At 40.5% G+C, this 24601-nt stretch overlaps 1 protein-coding gene and 1 long non-coding RNA gene across 6 annotated transcripts in view; both read left to right on the top strand.

Annotated features, from left to right (window-relative positions):
• The window catches only part of LOC145454926 (lutropin-choriogonadotropic hormone receptor-like), a 36870-nt gene that overhangs the window by 3867 nt on the left and 8402 nt on the right, over nt 1-24601 (top strand). The window contains exons 3-12 of one of the 5 annotated variants that reach the window (XM_080332858.1): nt 360-573; nt 1169-1237; nt 3367-3440; nt 7956-7983; nt 8508-8562; nt 9294-9417; nt 9518-9660; nt 9897-10075; nt 15079-15204; nt 23681-23779. In XM_080332858.1, coding sequence (XP_080188984.1) covers nt 360-573; nt 1169-1237; nt 3367-3440; nt 7956-7983; nt 8508-8562; nt 9294-9417; nt 9518-9660; nt 9897-10075; nt 15079-15204; nt 23681-23779 — 1111 coding nt within the window. The remainder of the gene's footprint in view (nt 1-359; nt 574-1168; nt 1238-3366; nt 3441-7955; nt 7984-8507; nt 8563-9293; nt 9418-9517; nt 9661-9896; nt 10076-15078; nt 15205-23680; nt 23780-24601) is intronic. The other 4 variants (XM_080332860.1, XM_080332859.1, XM_080332861.1 and 1 more) reach the window with 4 other exon arrangements.
• Nucleotides 18229-19955, top strand: LOC145454928 (uncharacterized). The gene is made up of 2 exons (XR_013920251.1): nt 18229-18980; nt 19046-19955. It is a non-coding gene; the product is annotated as an uncharacterized LOC145454928 (long non-coding RNA).

Here is a 24601-nt window from a genome sequence, read left to right as displayed (position 1 = left end):
CGACCCAATGATCCTATCCCAGTCAGACTGCTGCAGTTGAAAGTCAGTAGTTTTTTCATTTCATGTTTTCCCAATAATAAGAAGTATGCTAATAAGTTGCAGCGTTTAAACCGTAACAGTCTGACTATAATAGAAATAGGTTTTCTTCTTTTCATTATAGTTTCAAAAGGTGTAAATACATCACAAAATAATAATGGCATTCAAATTACCCATTTCCGTTGCTATTTCTAAGAAGGCGACCACCCTCGTTATGTTTGTAGATTATGCCCTGTGTAGCTGCGCAACGATTATTATGTAACTAATAGTCTACTGCCAATCGCAGCAATCTCTGCTATAAACAGTCGCGTTGTATATTGCAGGATTACATTATTATTCCTGCAATGCTAACGAGAGCTCCCGGACTTTCTTCCGTTGCATGAATTCCAGTGTAGTGATTGACGAGGACGCAGTGTGCGATTGTAAACAGGATTGTCCAGATCTAACGGACGAACTATTCTGCCCGTCCATATACTACCCATGCTCGCCGATGAATGGAAGTTTCGCTGAAAATATAGAAAAATTCAAAATTCAAAAGTACGTGTATGTAGAATTAACCATGAAGTTGACTGCGATGACCAACTATTTACAATAATTTCGAAAAGCGAGACTCAAAGTCAACGTATTTGTCACTAAGGGTCGTTTTCATAATAGATACCCTGTGATCTGTGTAAGTGGTGTCATATAAAAGCTTACAACAAACGTTGGTCGTGCTATACATGACGGCAAGTCAAGAATCGTAGAAAAGAAATGTCGGCCTGGTGTAGATGAACATAGTAGTCGTAACACCACGAAGAGCAAAAACAAAGACAACTCCGAATTATGATTTGTTAAACGATACCAGGAGTAGTGATAAAAAAGTGGAATTCACTATTTGAATCACTACGAAATAGCCGGTATATAAATGACAGAAATGTCTCTTGGTAACTGATGCAGTCACAAATTGGTGCAAATTTTGGAATTATATCATTATACTGTGAAATATTAAATACATTGGCTGGTTTTGTAAGTGTTGTTGCTGTTTGCGGTATTCACTGTGTTGTCAACTACAATGGTCAATCAAGCCAGACCGATATTGATTATTTTTGATTCCGTAGCTGCCGACTTGTAGTTGTATCACGGCCCACGTAAGGCTTTTTGAAGACACCGCTCATGCGGATGAGATGACGAGCAGGAGCCTATATAGACCGACAACACTCAGGTAGGAATCCCCAGTTAGGAATCCTACTTAGGTAGGAGTCCTGGAGTCGACCTCGGTCGGACTCGAACCCATAAGCCATTGGTGTTGAAGCTGTGGATTATACCACCAGCCTACGCTATCTCACCACGTTCGGTTATTAAGTGACAACAACACCTGTAAAATGAATACAAATATGACGAAGCGCTGCTTCCCAGTTGACTAATCAGAATATTCCTATAGTAAGTAGCCTAGCTGCTTCGGTCGAACAAATGTTTATGAACGAGTGCAAGTATAGTCCTAGTCCCTGAATAGGCTACTTGACTAAGTGCATGTAGACTCGTAGAGACATGGTAGTGGACTACTCCCTAATTTTGTTTCTTGACACCGTTTATCAGTATAGTAAGTGAGAATGTGCTTGTCATCAGCATAGTGTGCGTATATTGAGAAAATTTACAGGCTACATATTTGTATTAGTTGGCTGACTCCTACACAAGAGCTACACGTCTATTGTTTTTATCCACATTGTAATCATACAGAATGGAATATACATCATGTTTGAATGATTCATACATATTAGAGTATCTATGGCTTGTGTATATTATAAAAACTTTAAACATATGAAAAAAGGAAGGTTATTTCAAAATGAATCCTTCCATGTTAATTGCACAGTGAATATTTCGAGTTGTGTCATAATGCAACAATTTTGCATGCTATCGTGAATAATATGTTTGCATATGTTTAATGGTGTGATAAAAGTCATTAAACCAGGGTTGTAACCAAGTCACAAGGCTCCGAGTCACAAGTCAATCTCACTTTTATATTTTTGACTCGAGTCAAGTCGAGTCATTTTCAATTCCCACAGAGTCAAGTCCGAATCCAAGTCAGCGAGCAGAGGATCGAGTCCTAGTCATGGTATTATGACTCGAGTCCGAGTCCAAGTCATTGTGTTGACTGCTCCGTTTCCAGTTAAAGTCTTCCTATACCCACTTTTTTAACTCTGTTCGGTGATATTGAATGGTTCGCATTTATAATATATCAATTTTCCTCCCTTTTAGCAGTTTCTGGTCGCAATTTCAAGAACCAGTACCAACAAACGAAATCCCAATAGTGTGTTGGCTTCGAAATTACAATGAAATGTCGGTCTCGGCCGTCTGAATCTCGATTCAATGACTTGCTTCGAGTCATGCGCAATGACTCGAGTCCAAGTCGAGTCAATACACAGATTGACTCGAGTCGAGTCGAGTAATTTCCGTATTTCGAGAAAATGACTCGAGTCGAGTCGAGTCATCCGAAAATCGTGACTCGAGTCGAGTCATGACTCGAGTCATTACAACCCTGCATTAAACCGCCACTATGGAAAATAATTTTCGAATTCGCAAATAATTTTCGAATTAAATTTGTAGTGACGTTGGAGTCCGAGTTCAGTGAGGAAAATAGTAATAGTGGTACTTGTAGCAGTGATGAGCATCGGAGCGGAGTCGGAGTGGATTCGGAGCGGATTTTTGTCGATTTTGTGACAGTCGGAGCGGAGTCGGAGTTTACTACAGATATGTTTAGGAGAATTTCGGAGTATTGTAACTTTTGTCTCTGATGTCTTTGGATAGCTCTGACCAGAATACGCTCTTGATTATGATTACAAACCACAGACAGTTTACACCTTGTCAAATTGTAATATGACGGGTAACATGCAAAAATGATTGCCAAGTGCATAAAAACAGCCATCTGCACTGCAATTGGGAAATGGAGAGTAGGCAATACTAGTAGGCCAACCATATTATCAGATTAATTTAGTAGAACACATTGCCAAGTGTACCATGCTTGCCACTGTTGCGAATACTTGACGAGATTAATCGGAGTATCTCGGAGTCTGGGATTGAGGTCTTCGGAGTCAGAGGGAGTTTTCCTCAGACACTAAAGTTGTCGGAGGGATTCGGAGTCTCGAAAAGCACTGTCCGCTCATCACTGACTTGTAGTCGTAGTTGGAGTCGGAGTCGGATTCGTAGTCGTAGTCGGTGCGTTTAAAGACTCGGAAGTTGTTATATTGAAAATGTTCCGAGTCGGAGTCGGTGTTGGAGTCGGTGGTAAAATTTACCGACTCAACAGCCCTGACTGATACGCTTCCCAAGCTTGATATACACGTTCAATTACAGATTTTGCAACGAGGCCGAGACGACTGTATGCCGTTTTGTTACCACCTCGGAATATTCATCAGATTCTTCTGGTGGTAAGTTATTCGTAATAATAGACTAGCCAAGGGGTTCTCAACCCGTGGGTCACAGGAGCATTTTGAGGTAGGCCACAGAGCTATTTGGAGAATTGCAGAATTAGTTAAACCTTAGTTATGTTTGTAATGTTATTCGCTCAAAAATATATTCATATTATCGAATACGTAGGCTTCATAAAGCTTTTCATCATACTCTGATGAGACGTAGTGGCACGCATGGAGTCGCCTTGTACAAGTTGAAAATTGAAGGAAAACGGCGGCTTCAGTCCCCCGGATATGACAATCTACAGCTAACAGCAACGAAAATAATATCGATATCACAATAAGTGGAGGTTTCGGCAGGGTCATATTTCGAATGCTTTTGAAAGGTTTGCGCATTACATTCTGACTAATGTGTATTTGCTGTAGATTTACGGTACTTTGGCAGATCGTATTATTGCAACGACAAAAATAGCCATAATTACAATTTATCACACTGGTCAACAAAAGGAAAAAAATGTCAGAACATCTGAGAGCCGTTTCTGCGTTTTCGAGGTTGCTGATTACGAATACCAGATTAGTTTTGCAGCTTGACTCTTGCTCAGAAGATATTTATACCCCCAAACTAACCCAAGATTACTGTATTGCCCTTAAATATTTCACTTGATAGGAAGAAAATCGTATTTAAAAAAAAAAATTATACTGCGCATGAATAGATCACTGTTCCACAAAATGGAAACGAAATTTTAGGCAGAACATTAGAGAGCCGTTTCTGGGGTTTTTGAGGTTGCTGATTACGAATATCACATAAGTTTTGTCAGATTGGCTCTTTGTCGAAAGATATTTATACCCCTAAAAAGCCCCAAATTACTGTATATTGCTGTATTTACCCTTAAATATTTCACTTGGGAGGAAGGAAATCGTAGTTTTACTACAATACTCATACTCATATGCTTCTCATTTCTTTTGACCGGTAAATGGATAATTTTTCGCTGAGTCAACAAAGTGGGGATACCTAGTAACCCTATCAAACGATAAGCTTAAATCTGGTATCTGATTTATTCGAATACTGATTAGGGATGGTGTGAACCTCTGAAAGGTTCAGGTTCGTGTGAACCCTATCTTCCAATGAAGTGATAGCCTATATTAATGTACACGATACCTAGCGAAGACTCAGTCCACGTAATGCCACAATGCTGAAGTACATATCGGCGTTTTAAACGTCGCTTAATGTATCAACAGCGGTAATCAAAGGATATAATAATTGCGTAAAATCAGTACATTCCGTCGCTTTGCCAACAATTTCGACGAGGACTTACCAAGGAATATAAGCTTACGCCTTTACGGTCTTAGCCAGACCGGACAATGTGTTCGTAGTCTGAGTATTGCTACATTGATATTGAGCAGAGTGTACAACGGGTTTCAATACTCGCTACCGATATCACAAACAACAACAAGTTATGCAGCAGTAGCAAGCACCTTAATCGCACGGATTTGGTTTTAATGATACAGTAAAAATATGAAGTCAAGATTGACCCCGTACGCCCGTTCGATTTTTTACATCAGAAGACGATATCAATGTCATTGATTGGGTGAATAAGCATCATTCGCCGACTACGTATATCGCTCGTGATGTTGTGTGATTGTGGGTCGAGCTCACAGCAGATAGTCACTAAATATTCACAAACGGAAACTGGTTATTCCAAGAAAATTTTTGCAACAAAGCAACTAAAACATTTAAGGTTGTCAAGGTGCATGGTGCATGCTCGTTAAGCGTTGATTTTTTATGCTGCCAGCACCATGCATGGAGTGTCCCGCAGTTGAAATGCAATAAATTTGAGCCAAAGATCTTATAATGAAGTGAAAATTAAAATTTATCAAAAGGTGCACAGTGTAGAACCTACCAAGGTTCTGTTGTGAACACGAACCGCTAAATTTCCGAGGTTCACACACGGAATGCCAACGTGAACCTCACGTTCACACCATCCCTAATACTAATGAAAGATTCCAATTTTCACATTAGGAAGGAGCTCACTGCATGTAATTTCTCGTAAGATGTAGTAAATAAAACTTTTTAGATGATTAAAAAGCACCCACTACAAACAGCTGGTCCGAAAATTCGTATCTGCATATCGAAAACTTGAGCACAAACATGAGCATAAAAGTTCACTTTTTGTTCAGTCATATTGATACATTTCCTGGTCATCTTGTTGATTAGAAAAGGGAGAGGCTCTACCAAGACATCAGAACAACAAATGACTGATATCAGGGCAGATGAGATGAACAATTGAACATATTATGGCAGACCATTGCCGGAACCTTCCGAAAAACTGCACCAATTAGGTAACAGGCTAAAATCGTACAAAAAACAACTGTGCTTCAAAATAAATTATTAATATTATATTCCAACTGATTATTTCAAATAATAGGTGATTGACGTAAAACTGATTGAATTAATGCCACGTTATTTGAGTATCTAGGTATCTTATATACATGACTGGAGTATATTTATGAACACGATATCCGTGAAAGTATGTAAGTAAGATAAATCTATTACTCCTAAATACAGTGCTGTTGCTGTATTTTGATTTAAAAGAGTCTTCTGTGTGTAAAAATAACATGTCGATGGAAATTCTAAACTTTTTAATGACTGAGCAGATTTTATATCAAGTCATTGCCGCAAAAATGGGAGATTTTGGTCAAAATAGCCCCATAGGTTATCTCCACAACAATAGCCAATTTGAAAAAAGCAAGGTCATATTCGGAATCAGTGCCCTTCAGAACCCCCAAAACCACTTACACTTTGTCTGCCTAAAATATGTGTTGGCCAGTATAACTGACTATGCAGAACCCTTATGTCGTCATCAGTCATTCTTTTAATATTAGCACGACCTGGTGCGAAATATGTGCTTGTCAAAACAGCAGTTTGTCAAGAAATTGTAGTTTTGCTCAACGGAATACATATTCTCCTGTATCAATTGGTCCTTCTACCAAGATTATAGAGGAGAATAAAGCTAAAAAATTTGTCCTTAAAAAGCTTAACTACAATACTCTTATGCGTCTAATTCCCTTTGACCTGTAAATGGAGAATTTTCCGCTGAGTCAACAAAGTGGGTATACCAATAGTATCCCTATCAAACGAGAAGCTTAAATCTGGTAACGTTGATGGATTTCAGATACGAGTACGGACGAAGGATTCCAATTTCATATTACGAAGGAGTTCACTGCGTGGAATTTATCCTATATAAGATGTAGTAAATAAAACTTTTTAGATAATCATAAAGCACCCAACTACAAACAGTTGGTCCGAAAATTCATATCTGCATATGGAAAACTTGGAGAAAACATCAGCATAAGTGTTCTCATCCTGTTCAGTCATCTTGATATATTTCCTGACGATCTTGTTGATTAGCAAGGGCTGAGGTTCCACCAAGACATCAAAACAACAAAAGAAAGATATTGGGGCAGATGAGATGAACATATTTTGGCAGACCATTGCTGGAACCTGAATATTTTCAAACCGAAAAATGAGCCACGACCCAAAAACGTTTAGAACCCCTGGGCTAGCCTGAATAATTCGAGCGTGTGGCAGCGTATCACAAGTATGCAAAATCTGTCAAGTATATCATTCACGGATGTTTTAATTGAAATATCAAGAATGTGTAATCGAAAGTGTATGTTTTAGGTACTTGGACAGTGGTTCTCAAACTGGGGGGGGGGGGGGGGCGTGAAAACATCTGAAGGGAGGCGCGAAGCTGCGGTAAACTCGAAAAAAATTCGCGCCTTGCGCGATTTAACTCTGATGCATGGTTTTTGCTCTGTGTATATAGTCCGAATTTCATAATGAAGAATTCTTTCATCAACAGATATAATAGGCTTACCATATTTTGGAAATCTAAAAAGAGGACACTTTTTCAGAAATTTGCAACATTTTTCCCACTTTGCGATCGGTTGACTAAAAAAAAGAAAAAGGTCATCTTTTCCGCTTAGAGCTCAAAATACCGTTTTTATCTCCACATTGCCAGGTGGATGACTAAAAAGAAAAGGTCCTCTCTTCGCTCAGAGCTAAAATCGCCGTTTTTCACTCCGACATACCCGCCGGAGCGTCACTTCTGTGCTAAGTTACGGCATATCACTCGCAATTTGCTCTAAATCTGACCTAAATTTTCAAAAAAGTGGACAAAATCTCAAAAAAGAGGACAAAAGGGCGTCCTCTGAGGACACTTTCAAAAAAGTCAAAAAAGAGGACAAATCCTTTTAAAAGGGGACGTATGGTAAGCCTAAGATATAACCTTCCATGCCATTAAACTATTCGTTGGGATTGCTAGCATTCTGGTTGCATTTTGTGATATGACGATAAGGGGGCGCAAATTTTTTCACTGGCATAAAGGGGGGCGCGCCTAAAAAAGTTTGAGAACCACTGCGTTAGGAGTTCACATCACAAACATGGGAAATTACTGTCTTGGCTTCTAAAATAGCGATTGGCAAAGGAGACCCGTTCCCTTAATGCCATGTCTCTGACATATTCCGTTACAGATCAGATCAAAGATATAGTAAACATAAGGTAAGAAAACAAGACTATCGCATAGTATACCAATAGTATGGAGAACCGGTGGTAGTGAGTAGCGTAGTGGTAGGTTCCACTTTTGCAATACCAGTGTGTTACAGGTTGGACTTCGACCTAGTTCGAGTCCAGGATCCCTTCCCAATGATCACTTGATTATCTAGCTAGGGTTGGTATACGTTCGGAGGTCTACGGAATTTTAGTGTTCAAACTGCGTCCTGGGGAATTGCTAAAATATTCTTAACTGTCAGACCTTTTCTTGGTTGCAGCTACCACCCCCACAACTGTAACAATAATATAGTTGTAGTGAAAATTTGAACGGTAGCGTACTGTTCTTATTTTCTGTTTCCTGTAACAGCGTGTGAGGGAAGGGGGTGCGCTCACGAAGAGACATAGGAAATTACATGATTTAAATGGACTGCCAATGGCATGGATTATTATGTAGACGTTGTCGTTATGTTAGGCATTGTTATAAGAATCGTGGAAGCGGTACGGTATAAAACCTACACCATCTCTTCTAACAGTGATGTCGAACGCGACCTAAAGACGAAATATAAAAGAATGTATGATTTATCGAAGGTAAGATCGCCTAAACCAGTGGTTCTCAAACTGGGGGTCGTGAAAGCATCTGAAGGGGGTGCGAGGCTGCGGTAAACTGAAAAAATGTTAGCTGCAATTCATTTTTTTGCTTCATATATAGTCCGAATTTCATATTTGGTAATTCTCTCATCAGCAGTCATAACCTTCCATTCCATCAAACTATCCGTTGGGGTTGCTAGCCTTCCGGCTGCATTTTGTGATATGACGATAAGGGCGCGCGACATTTTTCACTGTCATAAAGGGGGGAGTGTCTAAAAAAAGTTTGAGAACCACTGGTCTAAACAATTATATAATCAATACATGAATGAGGTCGACCGGATGGAAATGCAAGGGAGCGCATTGCGAAGCTATCTCGGGAGTTTATTGCAAAACAAACACTTCTGATATCGATGATCATATGATGGTAGTTTTATAAGATTACCAACGTTCCTTTCCTTTCCTGAATTTTAAAATATGATCGCAATAATGACCTTCTCTTTGTTATGTTACAATGCTGCCATAGTATCTATTTGCTGATGACGATTTTAGCTTCCACAATTGTAATTGTGGGTATAGTTTCTGGCAAGTACAATTCAGCAAATCTCATCTTTACAGAATTAGCTGCAAAAGCACCATTTATAATTTACAATTGTAATAAAAATATATATTTCGTTACTTTAAAATACGCAATACTCTGATATCCTAAACATTTTCGAAAATCGTGATTTCAGAAGTCACTTCGTGATGCCGACAACCCTTCGTGCAGTGTATGTTCTCAGAGCTGCGGGACTCAATTTAAGAAATATGCTTTTTTAGAAAGATATAGAACGTTGATCGCCGTCGGAATTTTAATCGGTAATACATCTCTCGTTAATACATATATTACTCAATTCTCTCTTTTGTATCTCGTTTCAGGCCGGACCAATATCTGATTGATTGTTGCTCTTTTCAACAGGAATCTCAGCTGCTATTGGAAACCTTGCTGTTATGGTGGTAATAATAAACAAGCTCAGTAGAAAATGGGAACATCTCTGCGCCGAAAAAAGGATAACAAAGATATACTTTCTAAGTTTGTCAGTTTCGGATCTATTTGTAGCGGTAAGATGATCAGAATATTCTGGCTGCTTCGAGGATAGGCAAATTGTTGCAGTAGGTATGAATTACTTACATTTATATTTAATTTAGTAATGACCCATGGATCATTTTGCTGATACATATACACTCGTATAGAGATTTCAATGTAAAAGTCGTTTCTCAGAATAATCTCAGATAACTTTGTTTCGTCAGGCTCATGCTAAATGATGACGTGGTTATTAAACTTCCCGTTCCTTTAGATATCAACGATTGCCAGTGCCATGCTTCTGGAAAGCACTCGCACATCAGAGGATAATTCCTATTACAACCAATGGGTGATTTCATGCAACGCGATCGGCTGCTTATCTGCTGTTGGGTCAGAGCAATCGGTGTTCACCATGTTACTGATTACAGTAACGCGTCTCTTTGGAATGGCCAGGTGATATCAATAGACTACACAAAACTATGGAATGGCAGGGCGATGAACCCGTCATTATGGAATTCCAAGTGTCTGCAATATATAAATATAATGATCATTTGCAACTAAGCAAGTGTTATCACGATGTTGCGTTTCGATCGAACAAAACGATGACACTCTTCAATGAGAAGCATCGCATTTCTGAACTGGTATATGAAAGATAACACAAGAAATCACCCTGATTGCAACCATTTTATTTTCAAAATTATTATGGAGGATTAGATTATATGGAGGATTAGAGAGCAATTTCTCCCAAAGTGGAATATATTAGGCAAGATGGCACTTGTACATGCCACAGAAAGCTGAACAACAAACTAGAAAACTGAAATTAAAAAGAATGATTGCTGAATTGTGCACATTCATTGAAATTTGAGCTAACCCAAAATGCAAAACGTGATGCGAAATTAAAGATCAGTCCAGTAGATGTAGATCAGTGGTTCCCAACCTTTTTCCACCCACGTACCATTTTTAGGTTTTATGCAGTGCTCACGTACCACCTATATAAGTTACGCGCGTTTCCGCCATTTATGACGTCATACTCACGTATTTGACCGATGCGAGGTGTATTAACAAATTCCATTGAACTAAGCCAGGGATGTCAAATATACGGCCCGTGTGCCGGATCCGGCCCGCCAGACGATTTTATCCAGCCCGCATACCAATTCTGAATACATTGAGAAAAGATTATATCATCAATCACATCCACAGTAATAACCAAGTTACAACGTCCGCGTTGACAGTTAAATATCTTGTATTCATCACAACGCATACGCAGGGCTAACGCCAGATTATGACTAAATCAACGGTGGCCAACCTTTTTGCCATTCACGGCCGCATTTCGACTACTCGTGTAGCCTACGGCCGCATTCCAGGGCATAGTCGAAATGAACGAGCTGATGGACGCCAAATACCAAGGTTAAAGTGTCTATGTCCATTTCCGGTGAACTCCGGACTAATCTATTTAATGATAGGCTTACTATGCGCACAAAATCGCGAGTAGTCACTGGTAATGTTAAGGAAGGAAGTGATCATAGTCGCGCGAAGCGCGAAAAAAATCAGATTCACCAATGAATTTCGTCATTGATATTAGTGAGTTTTACATATTACCATCAAACATTTATCCTTTCTCATCCCGTGTGATCAGATTCACTGGTATAGCGTTGATGTAGGGGTGTTTTCGAAAATTTGAAGCAAGTTATAAATTATGATGCATCTTCGGGTGGGCCAATTGGTATTAGTCACTTTGTAGCATGCTGTTATTTCTTGACCTCCCATCAGGATTGTTAGCATAGTGATGAGCACACGATTCCGCACTGATATTTCCATGTGAGGCGCATCATTTCCCACTGATGTGCGCATCTGTATTGTGGGGCTGTGATTGCAAAGGGTGCTACTATAGTAAAATTGAACATGTAATCGCATTGAATCACGCACAACGCGAAGAAAATTTCAAAATTAATGGAAATCTTTTAAGAAATCGGGAGTCAATTACTAAATTCAAATTTCATGTCGGCAGCCGCTAACACATACTAATTGAATTGCGTGCCTACGCCTACACAAATTCCCTCTTACGGCCGCAGGTTGGCCACCACTGGACTGAAGCAAAGAGAACACTTAAATATGTCTACTTGTATCTCCGGTAATGTCATTGATTTAGCGGTTCTTAACTGTATTCAACCGGACAAACATCATATTTTCGCATTACTCGCAAATAATGGTGTTGCGACTCGCTAGAATGAAACCCCTACGATCCGTGTATTATCTATATATGCTTGATAATAAAGTATTCCAGCGAGAAGCAATGGCACGAGGCAACATTTACGGTTCCTTTGACTGGTCCGGCCCGCGACCGATTTCATGACTTCGATCCGGCCCGCGATGCAATTTGAGTTTGACACCCCTGAACTAACCATTATCAGCCAGGGTTGATGGGATGTATGGAATTGTTTTTTTCACCACCAGTCACAAGAAGAACATCGTAATTCACTAGCTTGTCGATGCGTGGCATACGTTTGGTTACAGCGCATCGAAAGTCATGTATGGGCGCAACAAGTCGGTTTCGTTTCTTCGACTTGATAGTTTCTGGGATGAAAATCCTTGCTCGCATTCACACGTATAAGGGAAAATTAGCAGCTGGGGAATAGCGGGAGACGACGGCTTCAAAAAACTCAAAATCAATCTCACCTGAACTAATAACTCCCTTTGATTGAAAAATAAACAGACTCTGCTCGCGTACCACCTGGAAGACCTTTGCGTACCACTAGTGGTACGCGTACCACAGGTTGGGAACCACTGATGTAGATTGTAGTGCAGGAAGCAGCACAGTTTCTCTGCATAATCACTAGGGATGGTGTGAACTTGAGGTTCACGTTCGCGTTCTGTGCGTGAACCTCGGAAATTTAGAGGTTCGCGTTCACAACAGAACCTTGGTAGGTTCTGCACTGTGAACCTTTTTCATATATTACAATTATAACATTATAACATCTTTGGTTCAAATTTATTGCATTTCAACTGCGGGCCACTCTATGCATGGCGCTGGCAGCATTAAAAATCAACACTGAACGAGCATGCACCTTGACAATCTCAAAAGTTTTACTTGCTTTGTTACAAAAGTTTGCTCGAAATATCCAGCTTTCCGTTTGTGAATATTTAGTGACTCTCTGCTGTGAGCTTGACCCGCAATCACAAAACATCACGAGCGAAATACGTAGTCAGCGAATGATGCTTATTCAACCAATCAATAAGATTGATATCGTTTTCTGATGTAAAAATTCGAGAAGTCGTACGGGGTCAATCATGACTCAATATCTTTACTACATCATTAAAACCAAATCCGTGCGATGGAGGGGTTGACTACTGCTGTATAACTTCTTAATGGGGTGATATCGGTAGCAAGTATAGAAACCCATTATACACTCTCGTCTCTGCGCAATATCAATGTAGCAATACCCAGACGCCGAATACATTGTCCGGTCTGGCCTGGACCGTTAAGGGGTAAGTGTATTAGGGCCGTAACTGCCGCACCCCAAACCCCCCAATTGGGGGGGGCCCGAGCTCGAAGGGGGCCCAAAATTATTTCGTGAATTAGCATAAATTATAGAGTATTTTTTGGAAATTTGTGGAACTTTATCAAAAAATTTTCGCGCTGCGCGCAATTTTGGGTTGCCAAATATCTTGATTATTGGGTACTCTTCCCCAAAGAAAAAATACGCAACATTTATAGAAATGGGCATATCGGCGTTGGCTATTGCCGCGCCACGACGCACCAAGACATAAAGTTTTAGGCCATGTAATATGCGACTCCAAGAAGTGTGCCAGAACGATCGCCAGCGATAAAACCTTGGCCGAAAGGGACTGCCCTTATAATGACCGAAAACTTCGTTATATATAGGCATACAAAATACACATAGGTTTAATTGACTGGCGCCGAATGTTTCTGTCTGGGCAATCTGAACCTCACAAGACAAATACTATCCCGCAGGGAAAAATTATATGGCAGCGAAGAAATACTTATTTGAAATCGTGTGAACTTTTAGTTTAGTTCGTTTGGGCGATTCTATATTTTTTGATAGACAGGAGGTCACGAAATAACATCATGTAACGAAGTCATACCAACGGGTCCGCCCACCCGAATATGTTTAATTATTATTTACGGACTCTACAGTTTCGAAGACACCTCACTCAGCTATCCAGGTAAATATGAGTAGATAGGACAATAAATTCATAACAAGATATATGCAATTACCGACCTCATTGACCGATTTATCATGACTTATCAAAAATTTGCGCACCTGGCTCGCTGGCTCACGAAACGGTACCACTATAATTTCGTTGTAAAAGCGAACAACGTGATGGGGGCCGGTTTATCACCTTATGGAAGCCCATGACTCAAGTTATTTTTTGGGGGGTGGGGGCGTGACGAAGTGCTGTTTCGTTCTTGGCAACGGGTATACACCCGGAGATGTTTAGTTATTGTTGAGGGTTCCTACCTTTTCAAACACCCCTCACTCAGCTCTACCGGTAAATATAAATCCGATTACGTGAGCAGAGAGAGGGTAAAAACTAACAGCAATATATATGCAATTCCCGATCATATTGACCGATTCAGTCATCGAATTATAAAAATTTCTCGCGCTTCGCGCGTTCAGGCGAGAAAAACCGACACACAGAATGGACAGCCAATGTATAGGAGAAGTAGCGGGAAACAGCGCACAGACTGAGGGGGGTCTGGGGGGCGCAGCCCCCCAGAAGTTAGGTTTATCAGCCTATGGGGGGCCAAGACGAAGGTTTTTTGGGGGGGGCTGACGAAGTGCTGTTACGGCCCTGAGTGTATATTCCCTGATAAGTCCTTGTTGAAATCGTTGGCAAAGCGACGGAAGATATTGATTTTATGGAAGTATTATATCAATTGATTGCCCCAGTTGATACATTTAGCGACGTTTAAAACGCATCAGCATTGTTGCATTATGTGACCCGAGTCGTCGCTAGGTATCCTGTACAACTGTACATTAATATAGGCTATCACTTCATTGAAAGAGAGGGTTGGAGTTAGCAATATGACGTCACGTGACGTCATGAGGTTCACGTTCGCGTTCACACAGAACCTTTCAAAAAGGTTCACGTTCACACGAACCTGAACCTTTCAGAGGTTCACACCATCCCTAATAATCACCCAGTTGAACTCGTCCTACAAGCGTAAATCTGTCACGTATCGCCCTTTGCAACGTCGATTTCTTGAGATTGTGAACACGGAGCATTGAATTTCCAATATTTTTGAACTCTATTCGATAAAAAAATATCGGCCGCAATATCGACCCTCTTGCTCGGGAAAGTTCCAAATATCGGCCCCGATAATTGGCCAGGTCCTCTAGTTCTATGACTTACTAATGATACAGACGTCGTTCGTTTTGGTAGGGTTGTCAAGTGCAGGAAAATGGTAACATTCGTGAATCAATTTCTTGCAGGCCATTTTCACGGATACCGGCCAAACTATTTTTGATGTTACTTTTGGCTGCCTGGATCATCGCAGTTATTCTGGCGACAGTGCCGCTGATGGAATATTTTCAGGAGACGTTCGTCATGTCTATTCTGTGAGTATCATCGCATGAACTCATGTTAATTTTACATTCGTAGTTTGTACCGATGGTAGGCCGAAGGTCGAATAAAATACTGAGGTTATGATCCTCTCGTGCAGAAATCTGTTCGTAACTTACAGCCACTTGAACTTTGAACCGAAATCCGAAATCGCCATTGTTTCTGGAAAACTGGTAGAGCCGCAACAATGTGACGTAACTAGACGTCCCATTGTAATGAGTAACTTTCGTATTTTGCGTCGTCGGGCATCCACAGATTTGAATAACCACAAATAATAACATGTAGCAAGATAGCGTAGTGGTATAATCCACAGCTGCAACACCAATGGGTTACGGGTTCTAGTCCAACCGAGGTCGACTACAGAATTCCTACCTTAGTGTTGGAGGTTGATCTATAGGCTCTTCCTCGACATCCAATCAGTGTAAGCGGTATCTTATAAAAGCCTTTATAAGTGGGCCGTGCTACGAGTGGGCGGCTACGGAATAAAATATTGAAAATTGGCCTGATGTAAACGACCGTAGTAGTCGACAAACACCATGAATACTACTAATAACAGCACAAATAATAATCCTGCAGTCTAGGAGAGTCGTCGAATCTAGATTGAATAAGTATGCTACTTCTCTGCACGCATCAGGCCGATTTGTTGGACAGTTCATTCGGTCGGCTTTTTCCGTGGCATCTACTCAGATAATTTTAGATTCAGTTTAATAATAATTTCATCATTTAACACCCTAATATATCGATAAAATTAAAATATAGAAAGGATTCGAAACGACTTAGTACGGTATTTCGATCGGACATCCACATTGGCCAGTAACATGAAAATAACAGACATACTCATTGCACAGCCTGCACACCGAATGTAAAGTGACAGAAGATAGCATTGATGAAGTAGTCGTATCGGTCTGGTAATTTCAAGTATTTAGTACAATCTTGAACATATGCAGTGGCGGCTCGTGACAATATCGGGTGGTGGGGCAAGGGCTGCGAGCGAATTTTATGAACATGACGTCACAATGGCGTTTTCCAACGTAAAAAAGTAACTTTATGATGGTCACATGAATTTCCCGAGAACAGTGATTTTAACGTAGGTGCCGCGAGAGGTTTGCCGGTGAGCCGCAATGTTGGGATGACTCGAGTCATGACTTGACTCGAGTCAGACTCGAGTCACCTTATTCGTATGACTTGACTTGACTCGAGTCACTTTGCTAAAATGACTCGACTTGACTTGACTCGGCGTATCAGAAATGTGGATTGACTCGTGACTCGGAGCGAAATTCACGAGTCAATTTCAAGTCACCAAGTAATCGGTGTGGATAAAGATCTGTATCTTACATATGTTAGGATTTCCGCGAAACGCTGGTGTAACCCATGAGAGCGACCAATCATTTAATGATCGTCTGTTTTACTGAGCCTCAATCGTTCTCTGACAAATAAATTGACCGCAAACGAAGGGATCGAAGCTCATGGCTTACGTTGCCGTAAACTAGTTGTAAAGTAATTGAATGGCAAAATGTATATTTCTGTTCTCACCTTAGCCAAACCTCTTGTTTTATTGAAATTGAATTCGAATTGGCGCAGGCTGTAATTGTATCATATCAATTTGTAAATGGGTAATGTATTGCATCTTATCAATTCGTTCTCAATCAATTCTCTATTCTCTATTTTGGCTGGTAACTATCAACGTAGTTTACCAGTTCTACGTATATGTGAGCGATACAATGCCTTCTTGCGGGTATATTCAACTCTATATTCGTTTAGCGGTTCAGAATCAATGACCACTCAATATGTATTTCAGACAGCTAGCAAAATGCAATGATGCAATCATGCCTCATGCTTCGAAATGGCAACTTGACTTGAATTGTGACTTGACTCGTGACTTGACTTGACTTGACTCGACTTGACTCGAGTCACCTCCAAAAATCGAGTGACTTGACTTGACTCGAGTCACCTTTGAAAATCGATTGACTTGACTTGACTCGAGTCAAAATGCGCAATGACTCGAAATGACTCGTGACTCGGAGGTAGTGACTTGATCCCAACACTGGTGAGCCGTGACTGGAAGTGTGGTAACAAATGTTTTATTCATTTATTTTTAATCAAAGGATTATTTTACAAAATGTACGTGAACTAAGAATCGTCCCTATGCCACGAATCAAGTATCAGGTCATCCTTAGTAGCATGCGTTATGATTTCATGGTAGAGTTAGAGATTACGCAAATCGATAGACCCTAATTTTTCTAAGGCCGTCCGAAAGTGTTTCGTACACGATCCTGGTGTGTTACGACCACTGAGCTGGTGGTTACGACCAGAGATGGGCGGATTCCAAAATTTCGGGATCCGAATCTATCCGGATCCGGCTGGCAATTGGAAATTCAGAGTCCAAAGAAATCCGGCTGGTGAATGTCCAGTTCGGAATCCGGAAAAATCCTGCCAGAACAATGCTAATTAATCATATCACAGCAAAAAAATCAGGCTAAAATCCGACCGTCACCCCAAATTCAAAATCCGGATCCAGTCCGGCCAGGTAAAAAAAACATTGAAATCCTGCTCCGGCTCCTGAAACGGACTGTGGCCATCTCTGGTTACGACCAGGTGATAATAGGCAACCAAAGCGGAGGCACCCGGCGTACGATTTGATCAATAGACTGGACAACTTCCAGACCTCTCATTTTCGCTCTAAAGGCAACTGCGTAAACTACGTACGGAGCAAAGATTCAATACGATCCATGTTCGCACTTGACTTGACCTGACTAATTCCAATGACTAGAACTCGAGAGATTGCGTAAGCATAACTGGAAAGGTCAACGAGTTCGGACACATACGCAATTGTTATCTCATAGATTTGAATGGTCTTTGAAGAACTATAGATAACTAAGGTAAACCGTAGATGCGACACTCGCGAGCATTACGTAACGTCACGCTCCAATTATACTCTACGGCACTGTTGTTGTTTTGCTTGGCGCTTATGCAGCAGGAGGCAGATTTCAGCATTAGGATGGTAATATCTATTCATGGGGTATGTTTAGCGAGTAGCTGCTCCGTATGGTTACTAACCAAGGTTGTTGGATCCATGCTACACAATCTGTGCTAGGAAAACGAGCAATCGAATACAACTTTGAAGCCAATAAATACGGCTGCCCGAAGCGTGTTTCTTGTTTCTCTATAGATAGAAGTTCCGAGGTGTCGTATTGAAAGTAATTATACTACTAATGACGTGTTGGTATAATATCAATCAGAATAAGAAACCGCATTTCACTTGACGCGGGCTCGGCCTCTTCAAATTCTGTAGATACCGTTATGCCGCTTAGCATGGAATCGCGCCTTGTAGTAATAGGAATTATTGTTACTTGACAGAGGATAAATTCTTTGAATCTACTTGTAACCGTTGTGACTTGGCCGATGAAGGTGGATTTGATTGAAAGTCAATGCTCACTGACCATGTTATCTGCTGTATAATGTCCAATGACATAGAGGACAATGATGGCAAAGAAGCAAGTGGTTGCTGGATATGAAATTTATACAAGGGTCACTATCATACCACCTACCAGCTATCTTCATTCAGGAAGTCAGTAATGGAATCACGCTATCCGAATACGACAACCGAAAGATTGATGGATTTTGGTACGAATTTTAGTCAAAGCTGGTGATCCCACCAAGCATTTCATGCATGGGACTGTTTCTATGAAAATTTATCAAGGACCAAGTTTCTTCTCGACAAAATGAAACTAAATGACGATGCTGAGTCCAGTCGAAGAGGATGAAATTAAAGGTTGTGAAATTTGTGTGACATAAGACCTACGTAACATCATCGATGATCCCTCTATTATTGCACAGCTTTGCCAAAGAGACTCTGTGAATGCCTGCATGATGGAGTGACTAGCGTAACTCCACAGTCAGATATCCAAATCACCGCTGGAATTTATCTCAGAAGCACAAACTCCATAAAATCAGCGCAATGTCCATTTCATCGTTTAAGCTGTCAGTGAAATGATTTTTCACATTTGACATAATTTAACTGGATGATTTGTTATCGTAAGGCGGCTTCTATTTGCCACATTTTTGACACCCAGTATTTTCAAAACATGCAGTTCAACCAGCGGGATTAGCAGCCCATCTGCATTCAGATGTAGGAGCACCTCTACGTACCAGATTGTCACCTACCCTCATTAAGCATTGAATTCTACAAGGTAATAGTTACACACAAATATTTTCACTCTCATACTACAAGATCCTTGTCAACAGGCAAATCTATAGTTATCTGCATCTAATAGTAACCTGGCTCGAAATCTATTGTCCACTCAGGGTCTCTCATTTGTAATTCACTGTCACAACATATATCCGTGAACACTAGGACAGTCGTATGATGGATGTAGAAAATCTTCATCTTGTCGTCATATCATTACTGTTAACCTATTTAACCCTTACATTATTCTAATCATATATGTTTACGACTATTTATACAATCAGATGAGACAGTGTACAACATGTTTGATGTGGGTGTGATCCGACAAGTTGAATGCGAAGGTCTCATCACTCATTCCTATCCTAGTATTGCACATGTGTAGGCTATATCTTCCATGTCATTATTGATGCTACCTTATTTGTTATGTATTTCGGTTTGATGGAAATATAGGCTCTCCCAGGTGAGACAAATTTGGTAAAATCGCATTTTATTGCTTCCTTCTTCATGATGATATAGAAAATAAATCACGAAATATGGCACATAAAAACAGAAACACATGAACTGTTGGTTATGTCACAGTCAGATATATTTTGGCATATTCCAACAGGTGAATAGTGACGAAATACTTCTACTTTTTCAAAGTACTCAAGTAACCTACTTGTAAGACTTACTAGCATGGTTATGATATTTGACTACTTCTAAACTCAGCCTAGAATAACAACTTTTTGCCTTATTGGAAATCGCCTGCTGCATAAGCGCCAAGCAAAACAACAACAGTGCCGTAGAGTATAATTGGAGCGTGACGTTACGTGATACCCGCGAGTGTCGCATCTACGGTTTACCTTAGTTATCTATAGAAGAACTAAGGACAGCAGCCTCGGAACTTCGGTCTCGGAACAACATAGGACATTTTGGCCTTGAAACTGGAGACTGTGACACAACACATACGGCTTACTATCTATAAGTCTGCTGCGAAATCGCCGTTGGAAAATATATTAATCAATAAAAACATGAATAAAAGCCGTAAACTTAGTATACTGTTACAAGAAATCATCGAGAAGTAGCATACGCAATCTCATAACCCATTCCGGTATGGTACACTGTCAAAATCAATACAAACAGACGAACACCGAACTTTGACTAAAATAGATCGAGGAATAGGCTGATCGAATGATCAGCTGTTAGCCGACATCGAAAATGAAATAGCTATCGCATTTGACAGGGGATTGTAAGCAAATGGTTTGAAGGCCACAATTTCATAGTGAAAAGGACATTGGCGAACATAAAATTATGTGAATATTCGAATGCAAACCGAGAATCTTGGTTAGCTGTTTCATGCGATCATCGAGATATACCATTGGAAATATCATCACCGATCTCGTTATGGAACGCAGACTATAGATTAGCACAGACCGACACCAGCTTTTGCGTGAGATCCGCAATGACGTAGGTAGGCTAAGTATCAGATCAGCGCGCATCTCTACCATACTCGACCTCGAAAACGAAATAACTGCCTCAATCATTGAGTGTCAACTTTAAGACTTGGCACCGCGTTCGATACTAAAATCAAGACATACCGTGCAAAAGCTCAAGACAGATCTAGGTATGGAACATCGTTAAAATCAATAGAGACCAATAACGGCTTTTGCGTAAATTTGTTAGCGATAAATGAAGATTCAGCTCTTACTCGAGTACTCGACTTTGGAAACGAAATTACCACCCACATAGTTCAGTGACAAACTTAAAACTTGTTACAGCGGTCGATACTAACACTTACCGTGCGAAATGTCATGACAGATCTCGGTATAGAACATCGTCAAAATCAATGGAGACCAATACCGGCTTTTGAGTAAAATCTGTTTGCTGTACTACGTACATGATAGATCAGCACACACTGAACTTCGGAAACGGAATTACTACCCTTATCTTTAAGTAGCAAGCCTGAAACTTAAAGCAGAGGTAAATACTACCTTCACGACATATCATACCAAGTTTCAAGAATTATCATGGTGCGAAACACCGTCAAAATCGACCTGTACCAGCAAAGGTCGACTCAACGCATATTACGGTAACCGAGTTCAGATATAGATACGATTGTTACGAGAGAGTAAATCACCGTTTCTTTACTGTGCGCGGATTTGAGAGAATAGATAGTGAAAGCTTGTTATGAGTAGGGCCGGGCACAATGATTCGAGTACTCGAATCTGAATCGAGTATTAATTGTAATGATTCGAGTCGAGTAGTAAATGACGATTTTTTCGAGTATTGAAATTTTACGCTCCTCGGCACTGGAAGTTAATTTTTCAACGAGAATGATAGTTTCGATGCTAATTTTGACTGTTGAAGCCTTGAAACCTTGATTGGCCGTATCGTAGCATACGAAACATATAGTACAAAGCTACGAACGTTACTGGAACTAGAACATTTTCGAAGTCATGATCGTCCCACAACATTGTCACCAAGTCCAATAAAATTGGTATGGTCGAAAAATCATCAAAGTATCTTTAATATGATGGATAACAGGCATTTTATTCTATGTGGTGGCATAAATGGGACATATTTGAACTTTAACATATCACGTTCCGGTATGACGTCATAATGAGTGATACTCGATTACTCGACTCGACTCGAAGCATATTACGTGATTCAGAATCGAATCACCCCGGTACTCGATTTTGCCCAGCTCTAGTTATGAGCGCTACCGGGGCAAGCCCCGGCTAGGTATTCACAAAGCGAAAACACAGAAGAGACTTCGATTTTCGCAGAGACTTCGCTATGTATGGGCATTTGCAAGCGAAAGCACAAGAAGAACGCGGGTTTCGCTGTGATCTCGGTATATATTGATTGCTGTGCGTCTATAAATGGTTAAATTGGTATTGAACAGAATTTTAGGTGGGGCAATGCCCCAGTTGCCCTATAGGACGGGCCGCCACTGAACATATGCATGGAAATTGACATGCTCGAAGACTCTAGAATTACTGGAGACATCGGCCTATATATTGTTCCCTGGCGGTGGTCCGTCATTTTTGACATAGTGATGCGTTCTCTTGTAACTCCTGCTAAACATAAGGTAATTGAACACACGTGTTTCACATAATTCTGCGCTGCTTTGACTGCATTTGGCGTCCTACTAAGTCCCTGGCATCAGCGCCTGTCCCAGCATGAGTCTCTTAATTAGGCATCAATATTATTCCCTGGACTGTCTACTTCGGATTTTTACAAAGTTCGGTGTTTGTGAATGCTATGCACATTTGAACGTCGTGGATAACCTCTGCAGCGTATTGTTACACTACGAAAGTTGATGGAGCAAAGTCGTACTGCTGTGTTGTCATTTGCTTGTGTTTATTCAAATTGGTAATTTCGCGACGACGCAAAATACGAAGACTATACTTCCACTGGGACATAGTCTTGTCACTGCAGTGATAGCTTGTAGCCACGGAGTTGAATATTTCGAGAGTCACGGTAAACACTGTTGAAGCTCTACGAGACACTCACTCATCAACCATTGCGCTGCGATTGCTCGGAAACAATGGTTGTTTCAGTGACCCGATCAAAATATAATTTACACTGTCGGAATTCTTGCGATAGTAGTTTTCGAGTCAGATTAGTATCATTCAATTTTTCGGTCGGATCGTCAGCTATGAAAAAACGCTCCAAGGAGCAAATGCTGTAGAAATACAACAGTCGCAGTCTTACACGCGGCGTCGCTGCGCAAAACTACGAGAGGTCTGAATCGATTTGTGGCTTCCCGAATAGTTTGTAAATGCTATACTCCAACGAAACCGTGCTAGCTTCACAGCCGCTTTTCGATGCAACTGCGTCCAATTTGTGCAACAGAATGGTAGCTACAGAAAATGTCGTTTCTTAAGTCCTTCCTGCATGACTTTTATAGTGCTGTATTTGAAGAATTACCGTACTATATTTTACCTTTATTCACGTGTGTCACACAATAATGCAGTATACAGTATTTGTAGATTCGCTTGGTATCGAAATACAATTAACCTGAAGGTACAACTCTTGAGCGCTTATGCGGTCAGTGACGACTACCGGCGTATAGCGTATGTGCATATATTACAGTACAGTCATTTATTACAGTACATTATTTTTAATACGTACAGTCTGTCTTTAGTTCTACCTATGACTATGAACCGCGCAATTGATTGTGCGCGTAATTAAGCCAAACGTGGACGGAACCAAATTGTCCGAATTAAGCAGAGTCGACTGTATTTGAAACGTGGTGCTAATCGTCATAGCACTGTAAACATTCATTCTCGATTTTACTACAGGCAGGATGAAGCACCCGTTCTGAAAAAGATACATGTCGGCCAAGTGAAAGAGCTTAATAATATGCTGCAAAGCTTTTCTCGGAGCACAGAATACCTCGAGTAAGACAGAATATTTGACATAACGACAACAATATTATCAAGTTTCCAATTATAGCGTCCTCTCAGTCCATTTTCGTAGTAAGCCTATACATCATTCCCAAATTCTCGAATTGGAAAATGTTGAACTATTTTGCGGACTCAAGTAAAGCACGTGGGTAACGCGTTACTGTCCGTTCTGGATGATGGGGTCGTTTTTTAGGCGTCCACGGCGAACAGAAAGTACCTCAGGGCTATGGAGTCGGTAAATTTTACCATCGACTCCAACTCCGACTCCGACTGATAAGACTTTAAACGCACCGAATCCAACTCCAGCTCCGACTCCAACAGTACTGTGAATTTACTTCGAAAATTATAAATATCACAGTGACGGTTAAATGACTTTCACATAACCATTAAACATACAAACATATTATTCATGATGGCATGCAAAATTGTTTCATCGTGGCACAGCTCGAAATATTCAGTGTTCAATTAACAAGGAAGTATTCATTTTGAAATATCCTTCCTTTTGTTATATGTTATAAGTTCTTGGAACGTAGACAAGCCACGGATATTGTAATATTTATGAATCATTGAAACATGATACATACCTAGGGTTGCCATACGTCCGGAGTTTCCCGGACATGTCCGGACTTTCACTGTTGAAACTGCGCCCGGGAGGAAATTCTAAAATATGCTCAAATGTCCGGAATTTTGAAGGCTAGAAATAGGATACCAATTCCTAACTCAATATAAAAGATAATATTTTGGCAGATTTATTGCACTTAAAAGTTTTCTTCGCGTTGCTTACGATTTAGATTCACATTCATTGATTTTGATATT

Source organism: Botryllus schlosseri, chromosome 14, assembly GCF_051294905.1.
Source record: "Botryllus schlosseri isolate E-star chromosome 14, Bs_hap1, whole genome shotgun sequence".
Classification (NCBI taxonomy): domain Eukaryota; kingdom Metazoa; phylum Chordata; class Ascidiacea; order Stolidobranchia; family Styelidae; genus Botryllus; species Botryllus schlosseri.
Note: the sequence above shows the minus strand (reverse complement) of the source record. Positions and strands in the feature narration are given on the sequence as shown.